Source organism: Myotis nattereri (assembly GCF_964212035.1).
Source record: "Myotis nattereri genome assembly, chromosome: 1".
In the NCBI taxonomy this organism is placed as follows: domain Eukaryota; kingdom Metazoa; phylum Chordata; class Mammalia; order Chiroptera; family Vespertilionidae; genus Myotis; species Myotis nattereri.
Window position 1 is genome coordinate 216616671 of NC_138075.1, and position 27726 is coordinate 216644396.

General features: G+C 46.9%; 1 protein-coding gene across 1 annotated transcript; it reads left to right on the plus strand.

Moving 5' to 3' along the window:
• LGI2 (leucine rich repeat LGI family member 2) lies at positions 1–25523 on the plus strand. Its single transcript, XM_081102201.1, has 8 exons — positions 1–218; positions 2083–2154; positions 3720–3791; positions 5829–5900; positions 11387–11458; positions 12110–12279; positions 19171–19335; positions 23037–25523. Exons 1-8 carry the CDS (start codon positions 16–18, stop codon positions 23852–23854), a joined length of 1644 nt encoding a protein of 547 aa, XP_080958327.1. The 5' UTR covers positions 1–15; the 3' UTR covers positions 23855–25523.
• The last annotated feature ends 2203 nt before the right edge of the window (positions 25524–27726 follow it).

Here is a 27726-nt window from a genome sequence, read left to right on the forward strand (position 1 = left end):
GACCGGGGACCCGGCATGGCGCTGCGGAGGGGCGGCGGCGGGGCGCCCGGGCTGCAGCTGCTGCTGCTGCTGCTCAGCGCCGCGTGCCTGGTCCCGCCGAGCGCGCAGGTGAGGCGGCTGGCGCGCTGCCCCGCCACTTGCAGCTGCACCAAGGAGTCCATCATCTGCGTGGGCTCTTCCTGGGTGCCCAGGGTCGTGCCGGGCGACATCAGCTCCCTGTGAGTCAGTGGGACCCCTCCAGCCCTGACCCCACTCCTTAGCGGGCTTCTCGGTGTTTGGGTGGGGGCGCGCTGTGGGTGGAGTCTCGGGCCCTGGGGAGGATGGAGGGGACCGAGACGCAGAGTCTGGGAACCCGGACAAGTCCCTGTAGAAGTGCTTCTCCGAGTGTGGCCCGCGGGCCCCCTGCATGGGACTCCCCCCCCCCCCCGCCCCAGCGGGGAGCTTGTGCCAGTGCAGATTCTGGGGCCCGCGTGGATTGCAGCAGGGGCTCTGGAGTGGGGCCCGAGGGTCTGCATGTGGCGTCCCCAGGGGATTCAGAGATGCACTAAAGTTTGAGAGGATGTGTGCGTTGGGGGGCGGGGGCAGTGTGGGGTGTGGGCATGCATATGCAGTGAGCGTGACTGGAGTGAGTGTACCCAGGAAGGGTGAGGCCTCACTGTCCCACCTCAAGTCTGGGCTGCGGTTTACACCGCGGCCTCATCCCGGCACCTCTGCACAGCTCAGGATGGGAAGAACTGAGTCAAGTCATACAGCCTCCGGAAGGGGGAGGGGGATGCCCCCATGGAGCCTGGAAGAGGGGACACAGAGCTGGGAGAGCCTGGGGGCAGGTGGGGCACCCAGCCTCGTGGTCAGGTGCTGGAAGTCAGCCTGACTTCCTGCCCCGAGTCCACACCGGCTTCTCGCCCCCTCTCCGCACCACATATTACACTGGCTGCTTTTTCAATGATGGAGGAGCTGATGGGAAAAGGCTCCACCTCATTTACCCACCTCCTAAGAGATGCTTTCAACCTGCCGGCACATGGCCTCTCCAGCCCCACGCCCAGCTCTCCTAATGGCTGTGAAGGGGCTCCCGGCTCTATCTTTCCTGCTGGGAAATGTTTCCTGCTGACATGACTCCCTGCTCAGGCCAAGGTGCTGGGGATGCCCACTCCACGCAGAGGCAGGGAATTCCCGGGTGGAGCTGCTATGCTCAGGGCACTTCCTCTTGCACTACACTGCCCTGGGTAAGGCACAGAGTCCTGGACCTGGGAGTGAAGGGCTTCCTGTTGGCATTTTTAGAAAGTTAGGAGCCTGGCTGGCAGGCAAAGAGGGCCTTTTTGGTTCCTCATCTTGCTAAATCGGGTGACATGGAGGATCCCAGAAATTAGAATTCCCCTTGTTAAATCCTTTACACCAGCAGCTGCTTACTCTCTCTGCATGCCAACTGAAGTCATTCTGAAATCATGTGTTGAGGTCCTGCTGTGGCCAGAAAGGATGGGGTGGGGTGGGGTGTGCTGGTGGCAATAATAGAGCCAAGCCTCTTGTCCCCCCATAGACTGTTAAATCTGGCAGATGGCATTGCCTCCTACTGCACATCCAAGTTCAGGTGTCTCAGAGTTTCCCCGCCAAGGCTTTCATGGTGCATTTAATCAGAAGTGCTCCGAGTGTCTTTCAGAGCTGGGCTCCCAAAGGGAATGCTTAATGCTACTCTGGAGCTTCGTGGGCCAACATTAACGCTGTGTCTACACAAACAGAATCATGGGCAGAGGTGAAGTAATTATCCATTTGCAGCCAGGGCCTCCTGTAGTAGAGAAAAAGGAAGCAGGGGGATTGATTTACCCTGGCTGAGATAACGTCTGTGGAAGGAGCTAGCCTGATGGTAAAGGTTTCTGTTGTTCAGACTGGTTTTCATATTGATCCAGTTCCTTGGGACATAAACTTGACTGCCTTCTTCCTCCCCCGAGAAGCCCCGGGCCAGCTGTTTTAAGACTCATTCCTGAGCGGAGGCATTTGCAGTGCAGGTGGAGGGTAAGGCTGACTGCCCATTCTGCCCAGAACTTCTCAAACCACCCAGGCCTTGTTTTGTTCCTCGCTTGCCTGCAGGAGCCTGGTAAATGGGACGTTCTCTGAGATCAAGGACCGCATGTTTTCCCACCTGCCTTCCTTGCAGCTGCTGTGAGTATGGCAAGTTCTCCCTGAAAATGGGAGTCCCCTGAGGTGTGGTCCTGGGAGGAGCGATCTCTGTGTCTTTGATATCAGTTCTTCCTAAGATGCTCAAGCTCATGAGTAGATCATGGCTGGTTCTTAGTGGTAACATGGGCTGTGGTGTTCCCACCAAGCTGGGGCTGAAGGCTCTTAGCTTGTGCCCTTTCCTTCTGGCACAAGGATTTGATTGTAGATCCCAGACCCCACATCTGGCAACTAGGAATGTGAGTCCATGGAATTTTGACTAGAGCTTCACCTAAATGAACTGTTTCTCTCACTTTAAGAGAAAACCTACAGTTTAAACACTTAACGTTATTCTGGAAATAGCAGTGTTTCTAGTTGACTGAGTACATAAACTGTTGGGAAGCATACTATGCATTTATATGCAAAATTTTATTTAATCATCCTGTTATCCTGACAAGGAGGGAATCTTTATTTCCCCATTTGACAGATGAGAAAATTGAGGCCCAGAGAAGTTAAGTAACTTGCTCAAAATCACAGTCAGGATTCTAACACACACTCATAACTGTTCTACATCCCAGCCCCTCTTGGCGAGTGCCTATGTCCTGCCCTGTTGCCCACGTCAGTTCATGTTTGCTAATGAAATGTCCAGAAAGCAACTTTCAAAAGCAAATTATTGACAGGCAAAGTCATGAGTACATAGCACACTCTCTGTGTATGTATTGGGTTCATAAATTTGAGATGAATCAAAAGCAATATACTACAGAAAAACATAAAGAAATGGAATATGGATCACTACTCATCCTAAGTAGACTGATTGTTGATCTTTTTGTTCTTGAAATGTTATGTACCTACTTATAACATTAAATTCTGAAATTTCTTAATAACTCTAGTTCTATTAAAATATACTTTCCATATATAGAAAAACAGTTTTAGGTACTTTACCCAATAGACTTAAGTGGTAACTATCTATTCCATATAAACTTTTACCAAGGAGACATAGGTGTGACTCATAAAAAAACTATTGGTGCTAAAGAGTATTCTGAAGATTTCCTACACTTTTTTTTTATTATTATTTCTCATGGGAATGTATAATATAGTAGAAAGGTTTCTATTTATTTATTATTTATTTATTTTTATTTATTTAGGTCTCAGCTGTGTTACGTTGGTGAAGTCTCTTAACTTCTCTGGGCTCAGATTTCTCTAAAAATGGAGTTGGATCAGCTCCTTTTAGATCTCTACTTCCATGATTGCTAGTGTATAATTGAGGATTCATTGGCTATTTAGTTGCGCTGGCTTTAGAATGCTTTGAAATAATAGCTCTCAGGGTCTCCCCTGAGATCCACAGGGGAGAAAGGGTAGAGTAATGGGGGTGACCAGAAAATCTGGCCAAAGAGAACTCACTTGCTGTTTTCTATCAGCATCTGCGAGTTGGGTTGTGCATCTAATGGGCCAGTCTTAGGTTGAGAAGAACCCATATTTGCTCATGGGTCAGGACATAGGAAAGAAACAAATGCTTCACTATGGGACTCCGGGTTTACATCTCTGCATTGAAACCTGTCCTTTCTTTTCAGATTGCTGAATTCTAACTCATTTACCGTCATCCGCGATGATGCTTTTGCTGGACTCTTTCATCTAGAATACCTGTAAGTGCTGTGCTTGTCTGTTTGCTGAGCATTTGGTCCATCAGTACAATTGCTGTATCGCTTTCCAAGCCGAACAGCATCTCTTACAGAACTTGGGGGTGGAGAAAACCCCACTCCCTTTCCAGCGCTGACCTTTTACAGTTCACTTGTGTATAAACATGCCGGGACAGGAGGAGGCTGGGGGCAAAGAGGGGGAAAGGAAACAAAGAAGGAAAGATATCCATTCATTCTCGGCTGACATTTAATTTGCCACGTAGCAAGCACAATTGGAAATTGTGTTGGATATTTTTACCTCTCATAACGAGGCATGGATTTGCTGATCAGCCAGAAAGGATTCTGAGGGTTACTTAGTTTTAAATAAAGTCTCCCTGTATGGGGATACAATGTCATGTTTTTAATTCAGCTGGCCTATGTCCTGTTTGCAGTATCCCCTGGGAGCTGCTGACAAGGGTCTAATTTTCTTTTTTCTGCTTTCAAGAACGATTATTTTCCCCTTTTCAGAGGTGCAGTCTCCCCCCCCCCCAGCAATGAGCTTTGCCCTCTCTCTGATTTCTGCCTTTCCCCCACTCTAATGTCTTTTTTTCCACTTAAATTCTTTCATCCTTGTCTTGTGTAACTTTGTAATAACATTAATCCCGTTATCAGATGGGATTTCCTTACTTGGCATTCAGAGGGGTTTTTAAAGCCTTGTCTCTGCTTTCTTATCTGAGGTGAGCAGGTAGATGTTTGAATTCCGAACACATCCTAGGTCCAAGGAAGCTCTCTGCTGATGGTATGGCCTCAGGAAGGATGTTTCTGGAGTTGTTTCTCCAGATGCACATACTATGTGTGTTCTCAGGGCATTGTGCTAGCATGCTTAACATGGAAAGACAGGTAGGACTGCAGCGCTGAGTCCAGCTGGGTTCTCTCAGACAGAGCATGTGAATAGGCCATGCAGGGAGTGATTGTGAAGCTACCAGTTTTTTCTTATGAGCAGTTCATCTTAGTGTCAAGGTGATTGAGGAGGAGGTCAGCTTAGTTTATACTGAAGTCTGTCATGGAATAGACCCCTGATCTTTAAAAAGCAGGCATGGGGAAGTTCTCAGTGCAAGAACTATTTCATTAACTACTGGCATCGTGTGCAAAGCCTCTCCCTTGGACCATCTCATCAAAGACCCTCTTCCATTTGATGAAATGTGATGCCTTAAACCAGGAGTGGGAAACCTTTTTTTTCTGCCAAGGGATGTTTGGAACTTAATAACATTATTCAAGGTTCTCACAAAATTATCAACTTAGAAATTAGCCTGTTAGATTTGGTCAAACATTGAATTAACTCATCCCTAATGCCTTGGCAGGACCAGACCACATAATTTTGAGGGCCTTATATGACGCTCCCCACCCCTGCTTTAAACTAAGCTGTAGGTCTCTCTGGCCTGAGGGCATAGTTGTAGTGCATATATTTCTCACCAAGACTTTATAGCATGGCCAGAGTTATTATTAATGCAGGATTTTAGCTCAAGCCCTGGGACGTTTCAGCGCAGAGAAAGAAGTTTGGCCCACATTCAATGTCATTATACTTCCCATTTCCCTGTGCCTTCGAGATCTTGAGAGGACCCTGCCTCGTCACCAATTTGTTCTGAGATTAGACCGTGTAGGACACGATGAACTCAAGAGTTTGCCAGAAGCCAAGTTTAATGGAACTTTCCCTCAGCAAGAACTTTAATAAGGAGATGTGAAACAACGGGCTTCCCTCAAGGGACAAAGATGTTAACAAACGTATGAGTAGCCAGGCCGTGAAATGTAAGAAGGGTTGATGATGGGAACATTCCAGGCCTGCAGAGATTTGAACATTCTTGCCTTGGTCGAGTGCTTTCTCCTTTTTCCCCCAAACATGTTTCTATGCATGTTGCCAACTCTGAATTTGAAGACGTTCATGCTGCTCTGGAGAGCAAACACTTGTGTCCATGTTTTAGATTTTATTTCAAACGCATGCCAATATCATTTCCTAGAGCTGTTAAGCTGGGAAAGTTCCGTTTGCTTATACTGCTGTTCTTCTAGGTTCATCGAAGGGAACAAAATAGAAACGATTTCAAGAAATGCCTTCCGTGGCCTCCGTGACCTGACTCACCTGTAAGTCCTGTGAAAAGTGTTGTCAATCTTTTAAGGTGCAAAGTAAGATTCACTTCCTGGTGCCTCTCTTTTTCTTGACTGTTTTGTCCATATTGTAACATCGTCTGAATGAAACTAATTTCCAGGTTGCCCTAGAGGTTTCTATATTATGGACCGATCATCAGCCCACGATATTAAAGACACACTTGTCTTGATTATCTTTTCGATCATTCTGGATTGTCATCATGGACCACATGACTGCATGTCAAATAGGGAGCACTCTGCTTCCAGGGGCTACGTATGTGAGTGACGGAGGAGATGGGGAGGAAACTGATGTGTATTGTGCACCTACTCTGTGCCACGCACAGGGCTGTGTGCTTAGTGAGCCTTCTTCTCTTTATTTTTCAAGATAATCTGTGAGTCCCCATTTTATAGATTTAGGAACTGACACTTACAGACTCATAGAAGAAGGGTGAATGCAGGGTCAGAATTAGGACAAAGTGGAATAGAGACATTTTTTTGCGGTTCCTCAAATTTGAATGCAAATAGCTTTTTCTTTTATGTTGGATTAATCGGCAGCTTAAGCTAAGCTCTCTGGGATTTTTAATAGCTTTCTGGAGGAAAAAAATTAAACAAATTGATTTGAATTGACATATCAGAATGAAGCAAGTGCACACACTTAACAAATGTAGAAAAGTGGAAAAAATAGGGACTGCGTTTATGAAATTGTAAAGATAGCCATTGTCTTGGTAGGAGCCATTTATGAGCCAGGAACCGGGACCCGTTTGTGTGATGGATATTTTGTGTTTGGGTAAGATACCATGTCTCGTCCCCAAAGTCAGCTCATGTGTGGTACAGAGAGAAGTGAGAAAATGGGAGGCTTTGGCTGGGGTGTTGGGCAGGAGGGGTGGTATCCTCGGCGTGTATCACCCTGCCTGATACAGCATCTAAAGAGTTTACATCAAACCCTCATGTGGGCAAAAGTGTCTGTCCCCGGGCTCAGGGAGCACTTGGTTCTGGAATCCTACCAAGCAGAAGCTCTGCCTGAGTTCAAGCTAACGAAGTCAGGAGATGAGGGAGCAGAGTGGGAGGTCCAAACATCCGGATCAGCAGAGTCATCCTGCAGAGCGTCCGACTCCTGTTGGCATAATTGCTCCAGGCTTACTTTTCTTCCTGTAAACGTTTTGATTTCTTTCCCCAGCAAATTCAACCTACATGCCCAATCCCTACATTCCTGTAGAGGCTAAGACAATGGGCTTAGAGTCACATAGACTTGGGTTCAATCTCAAGGCCATCATTTGTTATTGGTGTTTAGCCTTTTTGAGCCTGCTTCCTCATCCTTAATCTGGGGATGATGATACTGAGCCCAGAGGACTGTCGCACATGGTGGTTAATGCTTGCTTGCAAAGCATCAGCCAATCACCCAGGTAAATGCTCCAGGTATGATCAGCATTGATATCATTGTCATCATCATCATCATCATCATCATCACCATCACCAACAACCTCGTTCCCTTCCTCCAATCGTTAAGAAGTCTCAGTTTTCTCCCTGGAATGCTGAGCAGCCTTGGCAGTTTGGGTGGCCAGACAGAGTCTGCTAAGTAGACAGCTGTGGGCATCTGGAGAGGAACAGCTGTGGCCAGATAAGCCAGTGCCCAGAAGTCAGGAATGAGGGGCTTTGTTTTGAGCAAAAACTCTGGGCAGATTGTGAACCTAAAGCAAAGCCCATGAGACTGAGTTAGCCCCGATGTCAACTTTCATTTGACCTGTTGTCTATGGTTCTTGGTCTGGAAACAGGTGAGAACGTGCAGGTACTGTACATGTATATTTGCATAGCTTTTACACATGTGCCCATGGGTGTATGGACTTCTCTACATGTGTCTACATAACTGCGTTTGTGTGTGCATGCTTGTGCATCTGCACACACGACCATATGTGTATATCAGATGTACATATGTGTACGAGGCACCTCCTTCTCTGTGTGAAATGCAGAGAGAACAAATGATTCCCCTGCTTGGGTCCAGAGTGCATCGGATGCACTAATACACCCATTCTGGCATGTATTGCCACCCGACAGTCAAGCCAACCAGGCACCCTCTATCCCCAGCTCTTCAACCTCATTTCCCTAAATGTCCTCAGAACAGTGGGCTCTCAGGGGGCTCCCATGCATACCCAACTCATCCCATTCCTGGCTTTCCTTCACATCTTTTCTCTGGCCCTGGGTGCTCTTTCTTCTGTCCACGATCTCCTGGGATCTGCTTGTTCTTCAAAGTCTAGATTAAGTTCTATCTCCCACGTGGAGCCATGTGAGTCTTCCCTTCACTCCTCCTGTAGCCTCCCTATTGGCTCCACACACCCAGCACCTTACCGTAGACTCGGGCCACACTGGTTGGTGCAATTTCATGGTGTTAGTTTTATCTCCCCAGCAGCAGTGAGAGCTCCCTGAGGGGAGGGCCCGTGAGGATCTTGCATTAGCTGTGTTCTTCGTCCAGCATCTAGCACAGGGCTAAGCCAGCAGGACATCCTTTCAGATTCACTGGTTGACCTGTGCATTCCTTACTGAGCTGGATTTTCCATGAGTACCCTACTCCTGGGCAAGTCAGGTGGACTCCTCTGGGCTGGAGATGCATGTAGTCATTAAAGCATTTAGTACAGTGATGGTGAACCTATGACATGCGTGTCAGAGGTGACATGCGAACTCATTTTTTTGGTTGATTTTTCTTTGTTAAATGGCATTTAAATATATAAAATAAATATCAAAAATACAAGTCTTTGTTTTACTATGGTTGCAAATATCAAAAAATTTCTATATGTGACACAGCACCAGAGTTAAGTTAGGGTTTTTCAAAATGCTGACACGCCGAGCTCAAAAGGTTCGCCATCACTGATTTAGTACATTGTTTAAGAATGAACTGGTCCTTCCATTTCCCCACTTTTTTTTTTTTTTTTTAAACTCTGAGCCAAGACCACATATCAGCTCTCTAAAGTTCACTCCCATGATGAAGGAAATTATTGCCTGGAATTTGCTTGTTTAAGTGTCTGATTTTTATCCTTTATGAACTTTTCCAACACCTGCAGGGTCACAATTTCATGTAAAGAAACACGGGTCAGGTTTCAGGGCCCTGACGGAGCAGTGCCAATCTGTAAGTAAAATCTAGGACAGTTGTTTCCAACAGTCCGTAAAGCCCAAGGGACAGGTTGCTGTTAAGTAGTTTTAGAAATGAAGTAAGTGCCATGAATTTGTAGATAAAATGAAGTGGAAAGTGAGATGTTATGCACTGAGTGTGAGTGGGGTGGATGGTCCATCTAAATAATTCAGCTTCTGAAATCCAAATTGAACCCTTGGAACGGTTGCTGAACAGTCTGCTTTTTTGGCCTCGAATATCCCATATATTCTTATCACTTTAATACGATACAGTTCAAGTAGCAAAAAAGAAATTTAGCTGAAAAATTCCCCTTTAATTAGCTAAAAAAGTTTTTACTTTACTTTTCAGGTAAAGGGACCATTAACCAGAAAAAAAATCAAAATAAACATGTTCTTTTCTAATTTCAAAAAAGCTGTTCAGTCTGATTACATATTCAGTCTATTTTCCAATATCTTTAAAAATGTACAGATAAATCATTTAGAAAATAAAGGTTAAACAAATACAAGAAATAATATTTTAATTTTTTGTGGTTACCTAGATGGAAAGGGGTCTCCCCATATTCTGTTAGTATCTTGAAGCTGGAATGGTTGGTTAAAAATGGGCTCAAAGGCCCTAGCCAGTTTGGCTCAGTGGATAGAGTGACAGCCTGCAGACTGAAGGGTCCTGGGTTCGATTCCAGTCAAGGGCATATGCCTGGGTTGCGGGCTCAATCCCCAGTGGGGGGCATGCAGGAGGCAGCCGATCAATGATTCTTTCTCATCATTGATGTTTCTATCTCTCCCTCTCCCTTCTGCTCTGAAATAAATAAAAATATATTTTTTAAAAAAGAAAAAGAAAATGTGGAACATTTTAAAAAATGGACTCAAAACTTTCAATTACAGTTGAGTCTAAGGACGAGCACTCATTTTTTTAATTCCTTTTTCTGGGATGGGTCATTATGATGCTACAGTAGACTAATTTCATATATGTTTCATATACATATTTCATATATAAACATATACACATATATATTTGGTGATGAATTGCCTACATGTTTCTCATTTATAGTTTTGCTATTTGTACTCATGTAAAGAAAAAAATGTAGCCATCAGTTTCTTGGCTGAGTCATATTAGAACACAATGCCTGAGGGAAATCACAGACTTGATGTACATCGTTTCAACACCTAGCATCTTTCAACGTCAGCAGCCCAGCCCCATGACATTCATCTTTAGCAGGATGGTGACAGGGCACTGCAGAATCCTGAATCATCTGAGAAAGAGTTGATGGTGCTCATTCAGAATCTTTTTTTGGAAGAGGGGAGGGGGGCGCTAAGATGTTTTAGAAAGTTCTTAAAAACTAACAGCAAAAATGCAGAATGTCTTCTGGTCAACCTTTGTTAATGAGAAAACAAAATCGATCACCATCATTCATTCCCTAAATGGGGTTTGTTGAGATTAATATTATTGTCAGGGTTAGAGCTGAGGGTCTTTAAGTAAAAGCATATTTACTGAGTCCTTTCTTAGAGTGACAAGTGATAGAATTCACTTAAATGGACCCTAGGGAATTTCTTGGTACATGAATGTACATCCTTTTAAAAAAAATCGTTGTCATTTTAGTGCATAATTCATTCAACAAAGTTTTACTGGTGCCTACTATATGCCAGGAAGTGTTCTATGAGCGGAGGATACAGATGTGGACAAACAAATCTTTCCTCATGTTGCTTACGTCTAGGATGAATACACGGTCAATAAACAAGTAGATAAATAAAATGTAGAGTATGTCAAGTAACAGTCGTGCAATGAGGAACATAGCAGGGGAGGGAGATGTGGAGAGGTCAGGGAAGGTGGTGATAGCTGCGGACAGATGTAAGAAGGTGATGGAGTGAGCTGTGGGGTATCTGGGGAAAGAGCATTCTAGGCAGATGGACAGCAAGTTCAGGCCTTGAGCTGGGGCTGTGTTTCTCCTGTTTGAGAAATAACAAAGAGCCCAGTGCAGCTGGGTCTTGGTGGTTAAGATGTCCCACCAGTAGGTGGGAATGGAGGTAAACTAGACAATGGAGGGTCTTGCATGACATCAAAGGGACTGTGGCTTTTATTCTGAAAGCATGAGTGCTACCTGAGGTCTAGCCAATGTATATCAAGAGCTTAATAAATGCTGGTTTTAAAAACAAAAGACTTATATTGTACCCCAGCACTTACATTATTTTTGTGTAACTAAACTCAGTTCTTTATCTCAGCATTGATGACCAAAGCCAAAAATTGGAACCATGTTGTGCTGAAGAGGATTAGAGCTCTGTTTGAAATCATGACTTTATTTAAGGAACTGCAGAGTAACAGGGCATGAAGATAATAACCACATTAAAATGTTACTTTCTGGTTCTAGCTCTTTGGCCAATAACCACATAAAAGCACTCCCAAGAGATGTCTTCAGTGATTTAGACTCTCTGATTGAACTGTAAGTAATGAAAATCAAGTTTGTGTCCACTTGTGCTTGTGCCCCAGTGAATCATGCCATTTAGTTCTCTCACCCCTTTGCTGCATTTCTCTTACGTTGTCGCTCAAAAACCTATGACAGCCGTGCCCACTGGGAAACAGTGTGGAGTCTGTGTGGGGTTGGATTGTGCCATTTTAGAATATCCTCAGTAGCATTAGGCTCCTTCCCTGAGATAGCGTATCCATCCGATTTACCTTCTAGTGTTTGTCACTTTTCACTGGACATACTTTAACACGATCTTAGTGTTTCAATTGTGTTTGTGAAAACTGGTTTCCTGGAATGTCCTGTTTGTGTTGGTGTGAACCTGTGTCATCGCTCCCGTGTCCAGCATGGCATGGCGACAGTTTCAAGAGAGTTTGGAGAAACGGTGGTATGTTAGCTCTGAAAGTTCGCTGTAGGCCAACCAGTTAAAACCATAGGCATTGAAGACTATTAAATAAAGTCAGTGATAAGAACAAGAAATAGGATGTATTAAATATAAGAAAAATTTTAAATTGCATTTTTGGGGTATTAAATATATCAAGATAGTAATAATTCTGGAGTCTCATATCAGTGCCCAAACACTTGAGGCATGTCTGTTTCTCTGTGCCTGTGCTTTGTTTTACTTTTTAGAGATTTAAGGGGCAATAAATTTGAATGCGACTGCAAAGCCAAGTGGCTGTATCTGTGGTTGAAGATGACAAACTCCACCGTTTCGGACGTGCTGTGTATCGGTCCCCCGGAATATCAGGAGAAGAAGCTAAATGATGTGACCAGCTTTGACTACGAATGCACAACTACAGGTATGCAGCACCCCTGTCACCAAGGCTAAGGTTAATTAGAACAATCCCTGTGTTCTCCCTTTAGCTTGTCAACAGGGACTGGAGAAAAGTGGTAGCAAAAACTTTCTAAGTTATTTTAGGCGAAATTTAAGGTCCAAAAGGTATGCATTGATGTGGTAAGGAAAATATCTCAACAGTTTAGATTTTTGTTAACTGCACTGGCTTTAATTTTGATTCTTTACAAAATTTAAATTTCTCTAAAGATTTTTCTTTTTAAAGTCAAATATAAACTGGTGAGTTTGGCATAAGAACATTTTCAGGTCAGTTTGGGTTTCCTTAGAGAGCCAGTGCAGAGAGGCCTAAACGTCTGTTCTCTTGATTGAATTACATGAATTTTATTGAAAATTTAAGTAGCAAATGTGAGACTTTAAAATCTATAAATTGCATTCATAGTCCCATCTAAAAAGAGATAACTAGGTAAATTATAACCAATGGCAAAGTAGAAATATAAGTTAAGAGTTAATTGTCAAAAGGAGAAACTCACATTGAGAGGAAAATGTAAAGTTTGATTTTGTTTTCCAGGACCCCCCTCAGGTTCCAGTTGATACATTTTTAGGCTGTAAACATAAAATTAAAATACTAACTGCCTCAACTCTGCACATCTTGTAGAGAGCCGGCGAGTGTCTCCATGTGAAAGGCTTAGATGGAGTTGCCACAGCTCCTGGCACCAGATTTTGTTTTTAATCCTCACCAGGGGATACTTTTTCCATAGTTTTTCAGAGAGAGTGGAGGAAGGCAGTGGGAGGGGGAGAGAGAAAGAGAGGGAGAGAGAGAGAGAGAGAGGGAGAGAGAGGTGACAGAGACACATCAACTGGTTGCCTCCCAGATGCACACCAACCAGGGTGCAGGGAGCTAACCCACAACCCAGGTACATATCCTTGATTGGAAATTGAACCCTGAACCCCTAGGTGCGTGGGCTGAGGCTCTAACCACTTAGCGGCATCAGCCAGGGCTAATACCAGATTTTAAAGGAGAGGAGATCAATCCACAGTAGGAAACCTGCTTTATCAGACTTAGAAACGTAAACAGGCTGAGATTTGGTATCTACAGGGCTTCAAGGCATGTCAGTAGGAGCAGCAGGAATGAGAACTCAGACTATAGTTACAGAAACTCATAAGACAAAAGAACTTGCAGAACAAAATATTCCATGTAGGCCAGTCCTCCAAATAAACAAACACTCACAAAGTAAAAATTATTTCCAGATGTCTTTGTACATAAGGGCCCCTACGAGTCCTGTTCTTTTCTGAGAGGAAACCGGACTCTTATGGAAATGACCTTGTCTTTCATCACCAAACAGGGGCTTATTCAGCTGTGTAATTGGCAGGTGCCCTTTAGCCAGCGAGGCTGCACGCAGGTTATTCGCTGTATTGTGGAGCAGCGCAAAAAATCAGAGGTCGAGTCAATAACATTTGCACCGAAAGGTGGCATTCAAGGCCATTGGGTATGAAATGCTAAACCAAAGCTCGTTGGGGCTGTTTCTACCTCTTTCCCAGCTTTTCTGGAGAGTTCTCTAACCCCCAGGTGAAGTTAGCAGCTTTTCCATTGTTCTAGCCACACCTGGCCATAGTGTAAGAAAAGTTTGCCAAGCTCTGAGAGAAATGACACGGGCCATAGAGGGACCGGGAGACTTGGGCATAATTTACACGAGACAACCTTACTTCTGAGCTTAGAGTTCCGTGGATGGTTATGAAAACCACCCAAGCTCTGAGAATTGTCATGGGAACGGAGGAGACTTGGAACCAAGGTGGCCAGGTCCTGAAATCTGTCATAAACCCAGAATCAGTGTGAGTCCCTAACACATTTTAGGGCATTCTCTCTCATATATATCTTCGCTAAACAGCTTCCTATTAAAATCAAGGAAGTCATCACACCTCCCTGGTAACAGGAAGATGAGGATTCTATCTTTGTTATTGTTTTATCCCTTTAAGAATCTTGGACAAATGGCTCTGGCTGGTGCTTCTCAGTGGTTAGAGCATCGGCTCCATGCACCAAAGAGTCACGGGTTTGATTCCTGGTCAAGGGCATGTACCTGGGTTGCAGGTTCAATGCCTGGCAGGGTTTGGGAGGTTGTGGGAGGCAACCAATCAATGTTTCTCTCCCCCCCCCACTTCCCTTCCTCCTTCCACGCTCTAAAAAATCAATGGAAAGAATATCTCTGGGTGAGGATTAACAAAAACACCAGAAAAGAATCATGGACAAATGGGCTCTTGCTCCCAGGGTCTTCCATCATGAAAAAAGGCACAGCCGGGTTATAACCTGTCCCCAAGTAGAGTCCCTGCCTCGTAAGAACATAGGTCAATAGATTGTGAGTTTTGGGCTCCTATCTCCTGCTCAGATAAAGCCTCATCGTCTGCGGCTTTATTAGAGGCAGAGAGGAAATGTGCGAGGAAGAGGAAAAGCCCATTCCTAGGTCATGGGAATGACCGCACCCTCAGCAAGGAGCACATCTTCTTAGTGTATTATTTCCTTCGTGGCTCAGATTTTCAGGAAAACAGTAAGTTCTTGAGGTGGAGGAGGGGAGGGAGACACTGTTCTTCCCAGGGAGAGGAGGGTACTGTTACTACCCTGTTCCCAGCACAGGGGTGTAGTTAGCACCTCGAAGCACCCTGGACTGTGTTCAGCTCTCTAGGTTAATCACAGTCCTTCCCGAACCCTCCGCCTCAAGTCTATTTTTATCCACTCAGAAATCCCTGTTACCTGCTCATGATTCCCCGTGTGAGGTGGATAATTCACTAAATTCCTTAGAGGGAGGGAATTTTGCATCCTAATGGTCCTGTTAGCTGCCCTGTTTCAGGGCTGATGAAAATGCAAAGAGAAATAATGCATTAATGTGCAGTTTCTCTCCCAGTAGGATAGGCATCATGTATAATTTATTTTCTGCAAGTGCTATAAATAGCGAGGTAAAAATCTGTTGATTCCAGGGGGAGCCGTGCCCGAATTGGAAGAGTCCCACTGACATCATGAACTTAATCCAGTGTGAATGGAAGTGGCAGGCTTTCGCAGAGATCCCACTAATACTTAAACGCTAGTAAATTGGTGTCACATCCATGTGCGCATTCTCCCAGAGCTTTCCACGTGGCTGTGCGCTTTCTGGTTGTGAAAGATAAATTAAGACGAGGATGGATGAATATTTAAATTTGAGTCCCTTCCCCCCCATGCACACAAGCTCACATGTATTGATCATTCTATTCCACCTGTTTCTTTCTCTTTTCCTTCTCTCCCTCCTCCTTTTTTATTTATTATTATTTTTGTTATTGATTTCAGAAAGGAAGGGAGAGGGAGAGAGACAGAAACATCAATGGTGAGAGGGAATCATTGATCGGCTGCCTCCTGCACGCCTCACACTGGGGATTGACCCCACAACCTGGGCATGTGCCCTGACTGGGAATGGAACCGTGACCTCCTGGTTCATAGGTCGATGCTCAACCATTGAGCCACGCCGGCCGGGCTCTCTCCTCCTTTTTTATGAGGAGGGTTTCTGGAGGGAGAAAGGGGTCTCCTATTAGCAATTCGATTTCTAATTCAAATGAGTTAACAGTCTGTGTTGTGCAAGATACTCAGTTTTTACAAAATATGATGAAACCGATGTTTTGGGAAAATAAATGACAATCAGACCATTGAAGGCCAGATTTGTAAAATGCTCTCCAGTCTGGCAGCTCTGTTCTCATTCTGGGAATCGTTAATAAAAGCTGACTTTGGGGCCTGCACTTTCAGTGACCTGCGTTTTTAAGCAGATGCTCATGTTTCTGGGAAGCCAGCGTGCGGTCGGGAGCCTGACTAGAACAAGCCGCTACAGGCACCGCTCGCGTGTTCAGAAGCTTCTGCAGACCGGGGTTAGACGAATGCCCCCGGGTAGAGGAGTGGTTTACAGGCCTCCGGGTTGTAATGAAGAGAGGGAGAGGGCACCTGTGTCCCCAGAGTCCTTTGCTAACTCCGGGAAAGGAAGCGGACAAGGCCGGCTACCATTTCCCATCTCGCGACCTGTGAGCACAGAGCCCCGGAGCCTGTGGCCTCGGCCAGCGCTTTCTGGCTTCTACGCGGGTCCTGCGCGTGCCAACAGGAAAGAACCGAGGCTGATGCTTTCTGCTCCTCTTTGGCTGATCAGCGCTGGTATTTGGGGGGTTTTGGTGGAGGGTGGGGGCTCTTCCCTATCTTCATGCAGGCAGCATAACGTTATCATTGGAACTACGACTGTCCAGCTACATGGAACTGTATCGTTACATATCCGACACCGCTGAGGCATGTCCACAGACGGCTCTGTGCTGACACTACACGCACACTCTTACTTAGTCTCTACGACCACCTACGAAATAAACATCCCCCTCATTTTACTCATCCTCATTATTTTCTTGCCCAAGGTCACAGACTACAGTGTAGGGGGGAGCCTGAGCCCCAGCTCTTCTGGATAGTCCACTCCCTGGGGTGGGGGGGAGGGTACCTCATCCATGATTGCCACCTGTCCCCACCCCCTTGGCCACTTCTTGCTGTTGGGGTACAGAGGCAGCCTCCTCTTTGCTTCTCCCTCTTCTCCCCACACCTGCAAGCATCACTCATTCAGTCCCGTCCTCTCCCCACCCCAGTCCTCAGAATGAGCCAGCGCTCCTACACTTATTAAGCCAGCAGCCTTTATTAAGCACCTGCTGTACACAGGGAGGGCCACCTCTGAGAGGTAGCATGCCTTGAGCACTAACTGTGTGCTACGTACAGTTCTAATTGAGTACGAATCGTAACATACAGTGAGGAAACCGAGGCAGAGAGAGGGTAAGGAACTTCCCCGAGGTCACTCAGTGGGAAGGTGGAGTCGCAGCTCTGGCATCTTATCTCAGATGTCATTAAAATGGACACTCCCCTAAGGGACAGGCCAGGGGTGGTGGCGAGGACAGAGGAGGTGGACTGTCCTTTCTTGGACCTTAGTTCCATGTTTATTAAGCAGCTGCTATATGCTAGCCCTGAGGCAGGCATTTCTGGCAACGTTACCCAATGTGTCCCTCTGCCATTGAGCTTGGGAGGTAAGTATCATCGCCCCCATATTGTGGATAGGTAAGCTGAGGCCTTGTAAGGGGAAGTGTGCACCCAGGGTCTCCAGTGCAGGCAGTGGTTTTAGGTGGTCTGACCCCAGGCACAGCTCTCTTCCTGCTGCCTCTCATTGCCCTCACTCCCTCAGCCCTGCCCCTCTTTCCTGTCCCTGCCTGTTGCCTGCTCTTCCTGTCACTACGCTTCCTACTCCAACACTTGCTCAGCTGCTCTGCATCCTTTCCTGCCCTGTTCCCTCAGCACTGTCCCTCTTGACTCACTATGGAGTGGCTGGTCCCCTTATTGCCTTTCTGGTGTAACAGCTGTATGAGGCTCCCCAGTCAGAGGTATTTCTCGAGTGGCTGCTGTGGGCTCATGCCACGGGGCTGTGAGAAGTGTAAGACCCAGGTCTGACCTTAGGGAGCACTGTGTTCAGGAGACACCCCATGCTGTGTGCCCATGGCCAGACGTGCACACCCTCTGGGCTTCTGGCTCTGTACAATGACTCAAGGTCTAAGATCGCTCCCATGTCCCCAAATCTGACTCTGATGATGCTGTGTTGAAGAGTCAGTTGGTGTGGGTAACAGGATGTAAACAGCAGTGCCTGATTATGTGTCCAATGAATTAGGAAGAATCCCAGGGGTTGGAGCGGTCAGGGAAGGCTTTGCAGAGGAGGTGGGACTTGAGGAGCCCCAATAAGGACAGTGTGGGGAGTTGAGGGGCAAGGATTTTCTCATAGAGTGACTCTCCTCAGCCAGACGTGCACCGTCATTTTACCCAGGGGCACACTCAACCTGCCAGGAAGCAGTGCACGTGGAAGGCTCTCTGGCTAAAGAAAGAACTTAAACTTTATTAGTGTCCTCCCCCCCGCCCCATCAATTCTCCAGCTACCCCACACACTAAGTGTCCTGGCATCCGAGGGCATCCTCACGCTGTTCCTTGGTAAAACTGTACATATCCTACCGAGATTTATAGTACAGCGAGTCTGTCATAGCTCAGGGCAGTCATGTGGATGAGAAGTTTAAATTTACCACTAAATGTAAGAGTTAAGCACTTGCTCAGATTGGGCAGGTTCTCTGTTGCTTGAAAATGCAACAGACCTCCTGTGAGTGCTTGCTGAGCTGTCCAGACCCCAGGCAGAGCTGTCACTCATTGCACTGGGCCCAGGAGTCAGGAACTGTCTTTCCTTCCTGGGTCGGGGGGCTGCGGGGGTCTTTATAAACCTCTGAGACCGCATGGGAGGGCTTGGCTTGGTTTCCAAGCATGCAGGGAGCCATTGGGGGCTGACTTCTCATTGTGAACCTGCCGAGGCAGCCTCCCCACCAGGGTGATGCAGAGCTGGGAGTGTGTTAACAGGTGATAACAGGGTCCCGTTGCCAGGTCAGCTTGAGAACCACCCCCGCAACAGGTTTCTTTACTACCCGGCTCTTCTGAGAGCGTTAGACACAGCTTTCCCCAAATGAGGCTGCCCACTGCTGCCCTGGTTCACGGAGGAATTTTCAGGGTAGTGTCAGGAGTGCGGCTCTGTGGCTTCCCTTCTGTCTGGCCTTTTTGAAAGCCAGGTCTCACCAAATGTGTTTAAAACATTGAGATCCTTCAGTCAAACCTGTGAGCTGTTTATCTCAAAGAAGCTGTATCAGAAGCTGTGCATTCAGTTGGAGATTCCTGTGCATGCCAGAACCTTCTGGAATCTCCCAGAGTCAAGCACACTGGGATGTTAGCGTTGCTTCTTTCCTGTCCCCCCTCCCCTTTTTGGAACCAATGAAAGGAAAAAAGGGGTGGTTGATGACTCCCCCAGGACATCTCATGGAGCTTTTCTCTTTAAACACCTATTCCCAGATTTTGTTGTTCATCAGACATTGCCCTACCAGTCGGTTTCGGTGGATACGTTCAACTCCAAGAATGATGTGTACGTGGCCATCGCCCAGCCCAGCATGGAGAACTGTATGGTGCTGGAGTGGGACCACATCGAAATGAATTTCCGGAGCTATGACAATATCACAGGTGCGTGTGGCTTTGATGTATTGGCCTAATTTCAGCGAGAGAAGAAACGTTCTCTGCTGTACCGCGGGACCTCTTGGGTCTCTCACCTGGTTAGATTTTAGGGACACATCCCAGCCCACCCTCATCTCTGATTTTTCACGACATGGTCCATTATTGGTGAGAACGGAAGCCTCAGGTGGTGATCCTGTTTGTTGTCGGGGATCCTTTTGAAAAGGGAGAGAGTGATGGGTTATGCATGGCGGGAGGCATTTTCCTGGAGAGGTGAGAGGTCACTCCGAGAACCCCTTGATCTTTAGCAGTTATGGCACCTTGGATTGCACCAATTTTGTAGCAGCTAACAAGTCCTTGCTTTTTGTTAAGCTGATTATTAATGAATATGGTAATGAACACATGCACACAAGTATGTGTGCTCATGCACACACGTGTACATGTGCATATATGCATTCTCACACACGTGCACATGTGCACACATACATGCCAGCATATATACACACGTGTGTGTGATCATGCACATAAACACACCTCCACTGTCTAGCTGTTCTTCCTGCCCCCTTGCCAGGTCCCAGTGATCACTGCTTCCTCGTAATAAATGCAAACAAAATAAGAATACATGGCTCTCTAAACCCGGGCCTTTGGGACAAGACTTAGTTAATGATTCTTTCAGTGCTGGCGGGGGCGCCCAGTGTTTTACTGCTACTAAAAATGGAGGGTCTACTTGGTTTTTAAATAAGTGGGTAAAGTTAAAATAATCTTGTAAAGACTTCTCGTGTATCAAGTGCAACCTGATAATATACTAACTTTATAAGCAGCATCACAATGGCCCAACAGTTACCCCGCGAGAGCATTTCCTTTAGGGTCCTGATTTGGAGATGGAGCAGCGTTTTGCTGTTCCAGCGAGAAGCGGATGGAGGTGGAATTTCTGGAGGGGAGGCTCCTCGGAATCTCTCTGGCACCGGCACTGAGTGGCTTCGCAGCAGGTGCAGGGATGTGGGAGGCAGGGAGTGTCGTGATGAGCCCCATCTCGCAGCCCTGAAGGTCTGTGAGACGCACATGCAGATGCCACCGAGAGGCCATTCAGATGAGCCACGTTGCTGTGGGCCATCTGGCCGCCTGGTGCTGAGCTCACATTCCTGAGAGCAGCCCCGCTCGGCCACGTGCAGAGTCAGCACCGAGCCGCACAGGTGAACCTGCCGAGGGAAGCCGAGGTTTCGGACCCTAACCCAGCCCACATGAAAGGAAAAAGGGGGGGGCGAGAGAGGGACTCTCGGCCCACGTGTTTCTGCCTCTCTCTTTTTCCTGACTTGGAAGGTGGCGAGGGGTGAATGAGCTGGCCCCTCTGCCTTCTCCCCATGATGGGAGGTGGGAGCAGAGTGATACTTCGCTCTTGTGCAGGGTGAGCCAATGTCAGTGCTTGTGGCTAATGCTGGTTGTGGGCCTGTGAGGTGCCAGGTGCTGGTTTGTGTCATTGGAAACACACACACACACACACACACACACACACACACACGATGATCTCTGCTGCTACCGACAGCTCCATGGGCTAGAAGTGTTCACCGGGCAGAGGCATTAGGGAGCATTTCTGAAGTCAGTTCTTTCTGTCTCTCATGCCCCTTGGCTGAGACTGGCAGGCCTCTGGGTGCCTCTGAGCAGCAGGCACCTCCGGGGCCAGGTGGTGCAGGAGGGAGACCAGGAGCGTGCACTCTCAGTTAGTGTTGGCAGGCGGGAGCCCGGGCAGCTTTCGAAGAGCAGTGTGGTAGTTTAAACCCAGAAGCCTTAAAAAATGTGCACAATGTTTGACTCAGCAAACACATAAGAACACTGCCAGATGGTTTTCCAAAAACAATTTCTCTACGAGGAAGCATGTTACTTACAATCATGAAAAGCTAGAAATAACTGCAGTGTCCAATAGTAGAAGATTAGTTAAACAAACTACGGGGCATTCATGCAGTGGAATGCGGTGTAGTGTTTAAAAGTCTAGTTATAGAAGAGGAAATAACATGGGAAACTATTCACAAGTGAACATGGGTCAAGTGAAAACACAGGTTAATAAGAAGCCTATGTATTTGTACTATAAGCTCAAATTTATTTTTAAAAAGTGCATTTGAGCCGAAACCGGTTTGGCTCAGTGGATAGACCGTCGGCCTGCAGACTGAAGGGTCCCGGGTTCAATTCCGGTCAAGGGCATGTACCTGGGTTGCGGGCACATCCCCGGTAGGAGATGTGCGGGAGGCGGCTGATCGATGTTTCTCTCTCATCGATGTTTCTGACTATCTCTCTCCCTTCCTCTTGTAAAAAATCAATAAAATATATTTTTTTAAAAAGTGCATATGAATATGAGCATAGATTGATGATTAAGAAATATATCAAGATATTAAGGATCATTTCAGCATTTGCAGGACCAATGACTTTGGTTTTCTTCTTTGAGCTTTTTGGTATCTTGTTGGTGGAGTGTAGGCAGGAGCCAGACTATCTAGGTTTCCTTTGGCTCCGGCCATCAGAAGAGGCCAAATGTCTTCAAGCACCCTTATTAAAATTGTTTCCTCCTGCCCATGAGCCCTCACTCCTGCCATGTGACTGCCTCCCACCCCCAAGGGAGGAAGGCCTGTTAATGGCCAGTTCTGCCCTATGGAGTTGGAAAGTGCTTTTCGAACTTCATGAGGACAATGCGTTTGGTGTGTCAGTGAATTTCCTGACTTGTACACCTGCCTCTAAAGACACAGAGACCCAGGTGACCAGCATTTACATGTTTCTATGGAGCCACCATTTATAAAAGGGGTTTGATTTTTTTTTTAATTATGGGAAACTAGACATAGCATAAAATGTACCATCTTAACCACGTTAAGTGTACTGTTCAGTTGTGTTAAGTACATTCACATTATTGTGCAACCAAAAGAACCCCTTTTGCCTTGGAAAACTGAAAATCTCCACCCATGAAATAACTCCCCACTTTTCCCTCCTCCCAGACCAGGCAGCCACCCTCTCCTTCCTGTTTCTATGAATCTGACTACTCTAGGTACCTCATAAAAGTGGAATCATACACTATCTGTTTACTTGTGAGCTGGCTTATTTCACTTGGCTAATGTCCTCAACATTTATCCATTTGTATCATGTATCAGAATTTCCTTCCTTTAAAAAATATTTTTTTTTTATTGATTTCTCAGAGGAAGAGAGAAAGAGAAACATCAACGTTGAGAGAGAATCATTAATTGGCTGCTTCCTGCACACCCCACACTGGGGATTAAGCCTGCAACCCGGGCATGTGCCCTGAGCGAGAATCGAACCATGACATCATTGTTCATAGTTCAATGCTCAACCACTGAGCCATGCCGGCTGGGTAGAATGTCCTTCCTTTTTAAGGCTGAATAAAAGCCCATTGGATGGGTAGACCACATGTGTTTATTCATTCACCCATCAGTGGACACTTGGGTTGTGTCTACCTCTTAGCTATTGTGAATAATGCTGCTATGGACATGGCTGGACATGTATCTCTTTAAGACCCTGTTTTGAATTCTTCTGGCTAAGGGTCCAGAGGTGGCATTCTGTACTATCTGGTAATTCTATATTTAATTTTTCAGTGGTTTCCAGAGGGGCTGGCCCATTATAAAGTTCCCACCGGCAGTTCCCTAGGGTCTCCGTGTCACTGTGGAGGAGCATCTTAACCACGGCTGCCCTAATCCCCTCTCCTCTCTTTTGGGGCACAGGTCAGTCCATTGTGGGCTGCAAGGCCATCCTCATTGACGACCAGGTCTTTGTGGTGGTGGCCCAGCTCTTCGGCGGCTCTCACATCTACAGATACGACGAGAGCTGGACCAAGTTTGTCAAATTCCAAGACATCGAAGTCTCCCGCATTTCCAAGCCCAACGACATTGAGCTGTTTCAGATCGAGGACGAGACGTTCTTCGTCATCGCCGACAGCTCGAAAGCCGGCCTGTCAACGGTTTATAAATGGAACAGCAAAGGATTCTACTCCTACCAGTCCCTGCACGAGTGGTTCAGGGACACAGACGCCGAGTTCGTCGACATAGACGGGAAATCGCACCTGATCCTGTCCAGCCGCTCCCAGGTCCCCATCATCCTGCAGTGGAATAAGAGCTCCAAGAAGTTCGTCCCCCACAGCGACATCCCCAACATGGAGGATGTGCTGGCCGTGAAGAGCTTCCGAATGCAGAACTCCCTCTACCTGTCCCTCACCCGCTTCATCGGGGACTCCCGGGTCATGAGGTGGAACAATAAGCAGTTCGTGGAGATCCAGGCTCTCCCATCCCGGGGGGCCATGACCCTGCAGCCCTTTTCTTTTAAAGAGAATCACTACCTGGCCCTGGGGAGTGACTACACGTTCTCCCAGATATACCAGTGGGACAAGGAGAAGCAGCTGTTCAAGAAGTTCAAGGAGATCTACGTGCAGGCGCCTCGTTCCTTCACCGCCGTGTCCACTGACAGGAGGGATTTCTTTTTTGCGTCCAGTTTCAAAGGGAAAACAAAGATTTTCGAACACATAGTTGTTGACTTAAGTTTGTGATCGGTGAATTTAAAGGACACAGCACGAGCTCTCGGGAGAGAACTGAGAAAACATATTTAAAAGGGAGCCAAGTTCAGAGGTCTGACGTTAACACTGCACTGGGGAAATAGTTAGACGTGTTCTAGCTTTTAGAACTCACATTGTAATCAGGGATTACATTTACTGGCTAACTGCATGCCATGTTCATCCTCCCACTTAAAAAGACATAGGGAAGCCTGTAATTTCTGAGAAAAGAGTACCGCAGTAATTCTTACCATCTAGGAAAGTAATGTGAGATTTTTTTTTTTTTTTTTTTAATGAGGAAGGAGAAAATCAGATAAGATAGGACAGCTCTTATAATGAAATTTTTAAAAAGACCAAACAAACTATGGGCCCTTCTCGCCCCTTTTTAGCTATCTTTCTGGTAAGGACTCTTAAAGCCAAAGTCAGCTGAAAAGATGTGCTGATGGTAAGTTTAAAAATCGGGTAACACTCAGCATTGCTATTTTGAGCCACCCTAATTTCCCGACCGACCCCCCCCCCCAACCCCCCTTTCTAGCAGAACCTTGGCTTTTGCATTGGCTCATATGAATGCTTGTCATGGGCGTGTCAACAAAATAATGTTTGATGAATTGCTTCCTCTGCTACAAAGAAAATCTTCCGCTGACACCTGTCTAGGCCCAGCATGGGCTGTGGGCCCAGGAGGGAGACAAAGGAGGTCTCCTTTTCTTATGGTTCAGCGCTGACCCTCGTGGTGGCCTGAGCAACAATGCCTGTTTGATGCTCTCCATGATGCGTCGCTTCTCAGAGCCCACTCTGAGTGTGTGGGTCGCCAGCAGACGGGCCAAAGACCGAATGGTGCTTTCTATTCTGTCCTTTAGAGCAATAGAACAGGTATTGCCATCTGATGAGAATTTCCGAACTAAGATTTTGTAGTGTCAAGGAGGACTTCACACACGTCTCCATGTACTTTGAAACCTAGAGATGGCCCTTGGAATGATGCATGCCTTTGCCCCCTGGGCAACTTAATATTTCAAGTAATTGAATAGCAACCTACCTACCTGCCCACCTGCCTACCTCCCTGCTCATGTAACCGTCTGCTTTGTTGATTTGCTGATATTGCTGCTGCCAGCACAGCCCTTCCAAAGGTGCTGTAGCAGCAAATTGTAGAAGCTGGGGTACTCAGGACAACACACTCCTCCCTCTCCCTGTCCTTTGCTCCCTTGGGGACATGTGCTGACAGGGGGCTCATCCTCTACACAGAAATGGGGGAGGACCCGCTGAACAATAGGGACCAGCTTAGGAGCCAGACACGTAGAATCCCATAGACCGGGTCTGCGCTCAGGGGCCCAGGTGGCCTGTTTCAAAATGTGTGTCTCTGGTGTGGACCATCGGGAAGCTCATGGGGACAGGGATCTGGTTTTGTGGAGGGTCCAGGGGATGTTCTGCCTGGTTAGCTGGTTCTCTTCAGAGAACAGGAAGTGAATTGTTTCAGGAGTGGCTCTCAAAGAGTAACCCCACAACTTGTAGCCATGAACGTAGCATCATCGTTGTACTGTATTACTTTTTTAATGATTTGTGTTTGCCAAGTCATGAGTAGGTGGATGTTTTGCCACAAATATGAATGTATGTGTTGTTTCCAGACTGTAAGCAATGCGGATCGAGGCAATAAATAGCACTTAGAGAACAATGCGCTGGTGTCACGGCAGCTCTCTTGGGTACATTCTGGGACTCAGGGCTGAGGGCTCCCAGCCTCGGACACCAGGGACTGTCGTGAACTAGCTCATCCACACATGGTGGCGTTGGGACGTCCCTACGAAGCACCGAGGGAACCGGAGAAGAGTGGCGTGTTTTCATTTTTTTAAGCACCAATGACTCTTGCTCCCATGCTCTTTCCCCTTCCTGGTTGTTTGCATTGACTGCAAATGCCCAGATCCCTGCATCAGAGGCTGGACGTGGGGTAGCTCAGCTATTCCTCAGGCTGTCACGATGGTCAGACTATTCTTTCTGGCACATGGAACCCTTCCGACAAGGCGGGGTGGGAAAACGGGCCCTTGGCAAGTAGTCAAGTAGGAGACGTTTAGACAGCCCAGCGCTGTGCCAGATCGAAATGATGTTCCTGATTCAGACGTTTGTAGAGGAGGCAACTGCGCCAACATCATGGCGTTGTCTCTACGGAGCGGTGTACCAGTTTCCCAGCTGCAGCGCTAAGGATGAAGCTAGGGGCTAACCACGTGCAGTCACCACCCTGGTAACTGTTGCCCAGAATCTGGAAAACCAGGGAGCACAGGGTGCCGGGCTGGGTGTCGGGGGGCTTGCTGAGTCCGGGTGAGACAGGATGAAAGAAAAATTTAAAGCTTATGATGGAGGCGGGGGTCGGAGGGAGAGAGGGTGGGGAAGCCACTCAGTTGCAATCAGGATTTCTTTTCTTTTTCTTTAAAAAACTTTAAGACAAGATCCGCATCTGCCGTCCCTAGAGTCCCTGCCCTGAGGGAGGACATATTTGTTCTGGCCGACTTAGGAGTGGAGATGTTCTTGGCGCCAGGCGATGGAAGCTTTGCTTCATTAATCTTACTGCTCCATCCCAAGAGTCCCTCAAGTTTTAAACAATTTCTGCAAGAAGATTTCTCCCCGTAATAATGTAAGAGGAAAAACACCAAGCAACAACAAGAATTCGAAGCAGAGAGTCTTGGGGGACCATCCCTGTGGAGATAGCATTAGGGGGGGCTGTGCTTTTTGCTCCGTTCCTTCCCATCACCCACTGCTTGATCGTCTCCGCTGGTTTTGTCTTTACAATCTTGGTGGCGCAGCTCCCAGACTGAGTCCCTCCACCTAGACATGCGGCCAAGACACACAGCCTTAAAGCGAGGACTTGTCCCCAAACTCCACGGAGTCAGGAATAGATCCTTTATGAAGACTAAAAATAAGTCTTCAGATTGAATGGCGCTGTGTCCTTAAGGGGACAGTGGATGATAAGACCACCTTGCATTTCAGCAAACCTTTATATTGTCCCATGTACATTTGTATTCATCTTCTTTGCTCATAAATAGCTCTTCAGTTTATTGGCGGGCAGATATTATTCCATTTACAGTGAGAAGGAAATAGACACAGACATTCTAAGTCAGCTGCCTGTTCAAGATTCTTTAGTCGTGAGTGGCAAAACTAGAGCTTGCCCTCTGCCCAGCAGGCTTTGTATTTTTTCCCTGTGGCACTGCCAGGCCCCCCAAGTGAACATGTTTTAATCGTGATTTGGAAGAGAGCAGCACCTTGAGAGAAAATAAAAAATGCAACCAAATGTGTAGAGCCAGAAGGAAAAGAGTGCTGACTAGACACCATCCAATCAGCCGGTCCATTGAACAATTAAACGCCGCAGAACTGCCATTACATGCAAGGCCCCACTCCTGAAAGTCTTCCAGAAGTTTCAGATAATCTTCTGTTCTGAAGAGGGTTTCTAACGGGCCCGGCTGCCTTTCCCCTCACACAGCTACGGGAAGGAGGCTGAGGTCGAGACGGGTCTGGTTCTTGTCACAATGTCCACAAGATAAACACGAACGGTTCCGTGAGGGGGGAAACTAAAACCGTGATGCACGAGTGCTGATGAATCGCTCCGGGCTACAGTCAGCCCTCGGGGAGCACGCTGGGAATGGCAGGGTTGCATTTTTCTTCCCCACGGAGTGAGAGGCTGTGTATTTTTAGGGAAGAAATCAGCGTGGGATGCTGGAGGTTTGGCTGCCAGGAACACTCAGGATGGAAATTTCTCCACCGGGGTGTAATGGAAGAGAGATGAAGGTCTGCGGGAGGGGAGTCTATTTGCATGCCTCCTAAAGAAAATCTCTGGAGCCGGCTTCCTGATTCTTCGGCAGAAGTATCAGCCCCTCGCTCAAAGCTTTAGA